General features: G+C 30.9%; 1 protein-coding gene across 1 annotated transcript; it reads right to left on the bottom strand.

Moving 5' to 3' along the window:
* Nucleotides 1-5,014: 5,014 nt before the first annotated feature.
* On the bottom strand, nt 5,015-6,542 carry LOC134711134 (potassium voltage-gated channel protein Shaker-like). Its single transcript, XM_063571579.1, has one exon. The coding sequence runs from the start codon at nt 6,373-6,375 to the stop codon at nt 5,026-5,028; it is 1,350 nt and encodes a 449-aa protein (XP_063427649.1). The 5' UTR covers nt 6,376-6,542; the 3' UTR covers nt 5,015-5,025.
* Nucleotides 6,543-10,291: the final 3,749 nt, after the last annotated feature.

Below are 10,291 nucleotides of genomic sequence, written 5' to 3'. Positions count from 1 at the left end.
TCTTGAGAATATCTTTACTTTTAAAGTCAGTTTGTGTTGTTAATCAGTGTAAAGCAACATTGCGTCGTTTTAACCTAATGGGAAACACATTCATCTTAGTGGGGTTTAGTTTGTCATATTCTTTCTGAGAAAAAGGGGGGGGGGGCTTTGTTGACAACATAAAAGTATTTAAAAAAGTGTTAAACGCAATTCGTTGTTCATTTTGTAACTGAAAATACTCCTGAAGCTTTATCTTATACTTACATATCTACTTTCGTTAACTATTAAAAAATTTAATACAAATAATATCAAATAAATAAGGCTAGGAAAACATTAATAATTTAAAAGGTGGAATAGGCTTTGGACTAGCTTTTATAATTGCTAGTACTCTTATATCGATACCATGTGTTTGTTTAAACCTTTCACTTTTTCAGTATACATTGTAGAGTTGTATGCATTTTATATTATATATGTGTATACATCAAAACACTTGAAATTCAGTTTACACGAAGAGGAAATAACTGAACAAATTTTATTCCTTGATTTTCTTTTGGAAATCACGTTAAACTCAAAATACTCCGATAAGGACCGATTTTGGCCCCATATTTCAGGTTTATCTAAAGAAATATTTTGGGCACTTTTTAACACTTAAAAGTGTCTACTTTAGTAGATTCAATTATTTTTTGTGAAAGATTTGAACTGATTTAAAATTGAGGAATGTGTCAAAGAGACAACAACCCGACTTTGATTTAGTCGTTAAATACGCTCAAATTCAAGCTAAATATTAAAAATCTATCAAATATGCATTAATATCACACATTTCAGATGATTTTTGTCAAAATGAATGTCGTCGCATCATTGTTCATCCTCACCCTTTATATATGTTATGTTTTGTCATCAAATACAACTTACATTTTAATATTGTGAATGAACACAAATGCGGCCACATCTATTTAAGGGCACACGATACAGTTTTGATCCTGTATTTACATTTTGATAAAAATTTCCTTATAGACTATTTTGTACCTGATTAAATGAAATATGAAATAAAAAATATACCTTCATGTCCTACTTTTTGAGAAACTCATTTTTTGTTTTTGTTAAATGATTTGTAATTTCTGTATTTTATAAGTATTCAAAAAATTTATACATTTTTTATTCAGAAATAATTCATATGTTCATGAATGTAGAATTAAACATCATTTTTTGCTGTATACTTATCAAATTTTAAAAAATTGCACTATTTACTTTTTCATGAAAATTGGCACACATAATCTTTTCACGTCATCAAACCAAATTTAAAAAAAGAGGGGTCCATGAACTCGTGTTCAAGATAAATCAGTTTGAATGATAAAAAACAGTCGAAACTGAATCTTTCCCCGATAAGTTTAAGACGGAAACCGTCTAAAAATTAACTCAAATTGTGAAGATTTCAGTAATTTAGATTGACTTAATGATGCATATATTCAATACATGTGCATTGTACTGTCAAAAACAGCCCATATTCATGTAACAGAATTATTCTTTTTGTAATAAATAACTAAAAGTATACATTTTAACAATTTTGTAAAACTGTTATATTTTCGAGCCAAAAAGGTGTCTTTCTGAACCTACTCCTTTGTTTTAAAATCCATTAAATTACAAAAAAAAACATGCATCTGAACATGAGAACTAATCATTATTCTCAAATAGACTTTTCATAAATAAACTTGAAAGAAACCCGAACAAAGTCTTCTTCCTATCTATTTTTGGAAAGTAGAATATAAAGCTGGATTCCGGTCTAGAATTAGAACGACTGTCTTTTTATAGGAATGAGACCTACCCTTAATATAGTCGTAATGAACATATTGTCAACTATCGGTTTTTTTATTGTTACTTAACATGATTTCCAATGTAATAATCACAAATTTCACTAAAGTAAAAGATTTCGGTATCATCTTTGCACAAATAAAACATAAGCAATGCATAAAACTAACATAATTTTCAAAACTTTTGATAACAATAGGCATTTAACATATTGTTTGCGCGTTTATCAGTTATAAAAAAGAAAAGAAAAGAAAGTGCATTTGTTTTCTTTTATCTCAAATAAGACCAATCGTTATTGTTCTGTTGAATTATGTTTCGGACTAATATTTTTTTTGTTATTGTTACAGAATGTTAGTTGGACGAAGTCCTGACTGATTGATAATAATAGATTATATGCATGGCTTTCGTCAAGATAAAAAATACTACTAAATAATCACAGAAAATCCATATCAAATAAGCATGACTAAGCTAAAAATCTAATAATCACAAAAAGTCCATTTCACTTATTTTGCAATATATTATCTTTTTGGTCTTTAATCATCACCATCTGTGTTTGAAGTATCATTACCCCGGCGTTAGAATCGCAGAAAAAAAGAAGACGCTACTTGCGTTTGTAAGTAGTGTAAGATTTGTTTATTTTTTCCGCCCAACAAAACCGTATTTTAAAGGAATGTTTTTGTTTCTTTCTTTTTCCACAACATTATTGAATTGCAGTAATATGATAAGTAAGACTTATCTCATCGAAAGGGACACATTGTTGGAAAATATACACAATTTTTTGAGAAAAAACAGGTACAAAATGAGTTCAATACATTATTTTCAGAAGCTTCAAATAATGATACCTTATATATGACATGTATGATTACTTCGAATGAAGGTCATTCAGCTTTAACAGTGACGTCAACCCATAAGCGTAGAAAATAAGCAAATTATCATTAAAAATATATGTGTGTTATACCTTCGGGAAACATAGAATATATTGATTAACCCTGCTTTATATATAAACCCAATGCCCAAGACGGGGATTTCTGTCAATATAGCAAACTGTTTTATTTCTGAAAAGATACTCTTATTATCTTTATATTTTTCTGCCAATTTATAGTATTATTCCGTTTAACTAACTCCCAGTGGGCAGACGATAGGAAATATTTTTTTGGTATATGTTTTAAATGAAACAAGATAATAAAGACTTATTGATTTTGTTACAACAATATGAAACAGCTCAATAATCGGGTATGTCATAATAAATTTATGAAATTGATCAATTCTTGTTTCTGTGCAAACCTAAAGCTTTAAACTTTCATATTAATTTCCAATTTAAATTCTAGGAACGGTTGAGTTTCAGCTTTTCCACTCGAAAAGTTCTGACGCAAATAATAAAATTCTCAAGTGACCTCCATTTCTTGTCTAATTTATCAAATAAAGTTAAATAAATTTAATTTAGAAGAAAACGTAGTCTGAGAAGTATATAATACTATTTATACAATTCAATCGTGACATAAATAAATATTCGATAAATTACATATAAACAACGAAAGTAAGCAAAGATATACAATTACTTAAAATCAATAGTCTGCTGATTTTATTGTAGAAAAAGCTAACAAAATGTCTGCTTCGTCGCACCACTGAGCGGAAATATAGAAAGAGAGGATCCCCAACGAGTGTCTTTGTATTGCTAATGAGACTCACCCAAGTAAAAATTAGGGCAATGCTTTATCCAGAATTAAACTGTTCTTGCTTCAAAATTATTTTAGTTTTAAGCTTGCTATTCAAAAATTATACATGTTATAACTATCTTTGACAATATATCATCTTAAGCAAATACGTTTGAAACATTTTAAGAACAGTTTGTGTTGCTATACTTTTAAACATTTACAATATACGTTATGATTGGTTGAAAAATGTTCGTTCGAGCTTGAAAAGCATTTTTCTGTTGAAGACAACATGACTGGTAATTCACTCATTTTGGCATTACTTATCTCTTATTATAGCCTCCTGTGATTGGATTAATTTATAAAAGAAGGTATAAATGAATAAAATTTTCTGCTTTAATATTGAAATTTAAATACAAACTTTTGAATTCAAAATCACATACGTGTTACTATTTAGAATTAGGTTAAAAAAATGAGTATGTACATTTAAAAAAAGCAAAAAGCATTCTTGTGAAAGTATGTTGAAGTAACTACCAAAAAAAATGGTGGTGGTCTTTTTAAGTTTTAAAAACATTGCATATGTAAGTGAAGATTCTGGAAAGGTTTTATACTAATGCTAAAGGAATAACAAAAACAGGTTGGCGCCGAAAATCACAGGCAATACACGTGTGAGATTTTGTTTCAAATGTTTTCTGAAAACGATTTGAAACAGTTTTTAAAAAATACCATTAACTTTTAAAACCTCCATATCTAGTGGAAGAAGTTATGGATTCTTTGAGCTTATTCTTTTGTTGAAAGTAAATTTCATTGACATAAAACGTGTGAATTATTTAAATGTTTATGTGAACCTCTATACTGTGTCAAACGCACGCAAAGATAAATGAAACATGAAAGCTACAATGTAGTGGAATAGATCTAAAGACTAAACGCTACATAAACCACAGTCTTGATTTCGATGACTTTATATTAGTAAAATCAATTTTATTTTCCCTAAAATAATGGAATGTGCATATCTTTAAGTGTACCCACAGGTACCATCAATCTTAGATCATAAACATTTTAAAGAGTTGAAATTACCATATTGATCTAATGAAAAATAGTAAAATAAAATGTATTAATAAAACTATTGTGTATGGGCAAATATTTACTAACGTGTGTATATATATAACGCATGTTGAAATGCATTTTAGTTGAAAGGTATGCATTAAATATTGAAAATAGTGAAAAGATAATAGACAATTCTGATTGAAAAATAAACACATTAAGAAAAAAGGACGAACAAATGATTGCAACGCTCGTTTGAAATTTTAAATGGTAGACCATGGCTGGTGTGCATAAATCTTAATCAAAACTGTAGAAGGTCCAGTGATCAAGTATACAGTAACATTCAACACAAAGGAATGTTTAGGATTTCAACTACAGAATTGCAAATTGAGATAAAACTATATATATAGGCTCTATATAAGTGTTATTTGTGTTGCAGTACAAAAGGTAGTGTGTTTGTAATCCTTTACTAAAGTCTTTCAAACCAAACTTTTGAAATGAGAATCTAAGTGATAAAAGCAACTACCATATGTTTAAACATTCACTATATACGACCCCTGCCAGTTTTATGTGCATAGAATTTGTTAAAATTTTCAGTGATAATTGGAACTGGAATGGCCAACGTCAAGACACCGGTGATCGCACAAATACTGCCGATTACCTTTCCAAGAGGCCCAACAGGTACTTTGTCACCGTATCCAACAGTACACATTGTTATTACTGCCCACCAAAATCCATCTGGAATGCTGTGTATTTGAGAATCCTTTAATCCATGTTCTGCATAGAATATTGCACTTGAAAACAACAGTATACACACAAACATTGCTATAAGAAACAACAAAAGACCTTTGATGCTGGCTTTGAATGTTAAAATTAAAACTTGCAAGCCAGCAGAATGTTTTGTTAATTTAAATATCCGTATTAATCGGAACACTCTCAAAAAGGCTAGCGATGCCCCAGAAGTTTCTCCATTAACGCAATTTTCGGTAGATATCATATTACCTAACTGAACATAGTAAGGTACAATCGCAGCAATATCTACTATGTTTTTAAAGTCTTTGAAATACGTAATCCTATTGGGGCAAGAAATTAGTCTGAGGAAGACTTCCCAAGTGAACCAGATGTTACAAATAGTTTCCAAAATGAAAAAAGGTGCAACGTAATTGGGTTTTCCGTCTTTGCACTCATTTTTAGAAAGACTTGGTAGTGTTTCAATGCAAAATAAAACAATGGCAAACATTGTAATAAAAACAGAGACAAGAGCTATCACATATGCAGAAATACTTGTTTCAGGATATTCCATCAACATCCACAGTTTTCTTTGCCACATGCGAGTAGGAAGTATGGTCTTCTCGGTGGTATAACCTTCTTCCGTTTTGTATTCATCAATTGCTTCTCTTTCAATTTCATAAAAATCGAGCTCACGTAAGAATATATCATCTGGAACAGGATCTGGCCTCATTATTTTCCCACCATATTGATAATAGTTAAAAATTGATTCGAAAGTTGGTCTATGCCTGTCAAAGAAATACTCATTTCGTCTCTTGTCAAAGAATTTTAATCGTTTTCTTGGACTACCCAACAATGTTGTCGGGTGTCTATTCAGAACGGAAGCCCAAATTTCATAATACATACCGCTAACGTTTATTGTAATCCTCTCACAAGTCTGTAGTTTGCAAAGATGTGGTTGATCGGTTTTGTCGCCACAACATGTTTGTAAATACACTAATATTTCTGATTCATTATCGTCTTCATCTAATGAAGCATGTGGTGCTCCTTTTGCCGAATCTTGAGACTGGAACAACCAAAGGTCTCCATCAATATCATTCATCCGGTCAGGTCGACTAACTGGACGCCTATACCTAGATTGGTTCATTAACGAAACAACCGCCATATTTTTAATTAATAAACTTTGCCTGATGATGGATATATTTTCACTCCCTAATCCATTATCCTAAATCACAAATAGTCCGTAATCTACATAATTTTATCAGAAGCAATTCTCTAATAGCATTATCTATTCGAAATCTTTACCGAGATTTGGAAAAAACAAGCTTCCATTATTTATCGTAATTTATCCTAAAATTGTACAGGTACGTGTATTAAGCAAAATAAAAAAAAGTTTCCAATGCTATCCGATGGAGAAATGAACTGAAACTAGTAAGATCGATTTCATCATCGTTACACACAAGATACCACATATCATGGGAGTACTTTGGATTCCAAGCTTTCCTTTGGAATTAGTTTCCCATAAAATATTAACGCACCTCGATTCATAATAAACAACGTATTTTAGTCATTGTTCATCGTTAAATATTCATTACAACATAATATTAAGTACAGAACAATTACCTGCCCAGGTTTCTTTGTAAATATAAGCTGACAGTCCATAAGATATTGAACACTTAGTTTGGGAACCACTTATACATTATCCATGAAATACGTTGATGAATTTCCTTTCCTTTTATTGCACATGTTTTCGGCAAGTAATTAGGCATTAGTCCACAGTTTCATTGACTTATATTGAACTGTTTAGTTGATGGTAATTAATAATGAATTGCCGATCTGACTAGGTTTAAGTCATTTACAATCACTGAGTTGTAACATGCTACACCATGGAAATATGAACTGATCATACATGAAATGAGAAGTTGAGATGATGTGATAAAAATCATTCTTGTTGAGACTATATAAAGACAACTTGTTGTGAAGGCTTCAAAGATCAATACCTTTATTAGTTATCAATTTTGTATACAGACGTATGGAAGAGCATGTTGTATTTTGTGAATGAGCAACCAATTGAAGTACCAGCCTCCTGTGTATTTTATGATCATTATTTCAATTAATAAATCCAATACTTTTTTCAAACTTTATTGACATACATCTGTGCACAGAATAAATCGATGTGACAATAATTAATAGAGTGTTTAATTTACAAACGGTCAATAAGATCATTTTATTGGATAAACAGATTGCCAACTGAGTATTAAATACCGTTTATCTTTGTACGCATCAATTTGTTGCTGTAAATATAGGGATGTGTAATCGAAAAAGGATTAAGTTAAAGACAATTGCTTTGTACAAATTCAATATATCAACTCTGAAGATTGTTTTAAGATATCTTTCAATTGTTTAGATATTTTGGTCGATTCGTTCGATATTTGCATTTGCCTTGCTTTAAATGTAGAGGTTGTATGGCTTACAGAACGAGTCAAATCAAATACTTTTCAGATTTCCACAAATTTACGTGTTTAATCGATCTCATCTTAATTTTCCATATAGCATGACATACTTGTTGTTCTATAGCACAGACTAACGAGACAACAATTCACCAGAGATTAAATGACGAGATATGAACATCAGTGACTGTAGGTCATTGTACAGCCTTCAACAAAGAGCAAATCCATAAATTTAACGCCTTACATTTCATTGATATGAAAATTTGGTTTGTAGTTGAAATTGTCAAAATGTAGTACTCACGGGATATCACAGCGTAATTGTACGGCGATGTTGTTTCTGTACCGTGGCAAGACCGTACGATGACTCAACTAGTTTCTAGGCTCTCTAAAAAATCATCTGCTTATATTTATTTGAAAAAAGACATAATAATTCAATGGTTGGCGTTTGTTTATGTGTTACATATTTGTTTTTCGTTCATTTCTTTATACAAATAAGGCCGTTAGTTTTCTCGTTTGAATTGTTTTACATTGTCTTATCGGGGCCTTTTATAGCTGACTATGCGGTATGGGCTTTGCTCATTGTTGAAGGCCGTACGGTGACCTATAGTTGTTAATGTATGTGTCATTTTGGTCCTTTGTGGGTAATCATACCATAGCTTCTTTTTTTTAAATATTAAACCAAATTAATAGTTTGCTAACATAATCTTTTATACAACAATAGATAGACAGAAACTATCATTTTATTTTTTAAAAAAAGGAGAAAAGGGTGCTTTAATTTACATTAAAAAAAATAAGAATGGGAGTTAAGTATAGGAAATAAACTCATCATTGATACCAAGATTGAAATTTTATATATACGTCAGACGCTCGTTTCGTCTACAACAGACTCATCAGTGACGCTCGAATCAAAAATGTTTAAATGGCCAAATTAAGTACGAAGTCGAAGAGCATTGAGGACCAAAAATTCCTAAAAGTTTTGCCAAATACAGCTAAGGTAATCTATTTCTGAGGTAGAAAAGCCTTAGTATTTCAAAAATTCAAAGTTTTGTCAACAGTTAATTTATAATTATGTAAATCTCAATGATAACTCAAGTCAACACAGAAGTGCTGACTACTGGGCTGGTGATACCCTCGGGGATATAATCTCCACCAGCAGTGGTTGTAAATAAACTCATCATAGATTCCAGGATTGAAATTTTATATTTACGCAAGACGCGTGTTTCGTCTTTAAAATACTCATCAGTGACTCTCGAATAAAAAAATGTTAAAATTGCCCTAAAAAGTACGAAGCATCGACCCAGTTGTTGTAAATTAACTCATCATAGATGCCAGGATACAAGGATAGATCGCGTTTATATTAAATCCTAAATTTCTTTGATCAAAACAGAAATAAAAAATGGTGCGGATACGTTTAATAAAGCAATGACTAGATATTGTTTAAAATATTTCATCCTCATTATTATCGTTGTGTCATGTCGGTCGTGTGGTTGACGACACATATTAAAAAAAAATGATGATTGTTGCAATGTTTTGTTCGAATCGGCCTCCTAGTTTTAGAAGATTTTTGTACACGTTAATGGACGTAGGGCGCTAATTTATAAGATTGGCTGGCATGTCCCTATGGGTCAGTTGAGTTTAAATTAGTCTTTACAGTCACATGCATTAATTTTGTTAGATTTCGTTGTTAGATATTACCCATAAGTTGTCAATTCAGGATGAACGGCATAACGCAAAGATTGGGCAAAAACCTGTGCTATGTGCGACCGTTATGATGTTGCAGTTGGATTAGAAATTTTGTCTTAAGTCAAAGGCCTCTCTGTGACTTTAAAATGAAGAAAAGCTTTCCCATTGTTTTTATTCCTAGTGTGCATGAATTGATTCTGTGTCATGAATTGCATCACATCCTATCTTTTCCATTATATTGCAATAAGACGACTTTGGATCGTCATTTGAATTTCCTTTGATCTAAGTTTATGATAAAGAATAAATGCTTGAATTAGACATCAAAAGATTGCTCCAAAATTATATTTTTATAGCTAACTATGCGGTTTGCTCATTGTTGAAGGAAGCACGATTGCCACTTATGAGTTTTTAATTTCTGTGTCATTTAGTCTCTTGTGAAGAGTTGTCTCATTGACCATCATATCACATCTTCTTTTGTTATATCATACGGTCATAAAATATAAACTAAAATATTGACGTATCATCGGAAAAGTATTTTACTTCAACTATTTGATCAACACCACTGTTAATTTTTCTATTGATGCTTATTTGCCAAAAGAACAGTAATCAATGATCAACATTGATCGGAAAAGAGTTTACCGTAAAATATATCCCAAATGATTCCAAATGGTAGTCATAGACATATTAATGTTGCAATATTTCACACGAATCGGCAGAAGTATACGTATTTACCACTTCCTTACCAATATAAAAGCGGAAGCAGACCATCCATTGAGACAAGCTTAATGGAGATATAATTTTGCCTTTGCTTAAATTATTAAAAATGATGATCTTTACAGACAGTCGAGAACATCGTTCAATGAATAGGAATAAATAAATGCATGTTTTATAATATGTTATTTATTGTAATGAAAAAATAAAAATAAATATACAACTACAAAGTTGATC

The sequence above is a fragment of the Mytilus trossulus genome, chromosome 1 (assembly GCF_036588685.1).
Source record: "Mytilus trossulus isolate FHL-02 chromosome 1, PNRI_Mtr1.1.1.hap1, whole genome shotgun sequence".
Taxonomy (NCBI): Eukaryota; Metazoa; Mollusca; class Bivalvia; order Mytilida; family Mytilidae; genus Mytilus; species Mytilus trossulus.
Note: the sequence above shows the minus strand (reverse complement) of the source record. Positions and strands in the feature narration are given on the sequence as shown.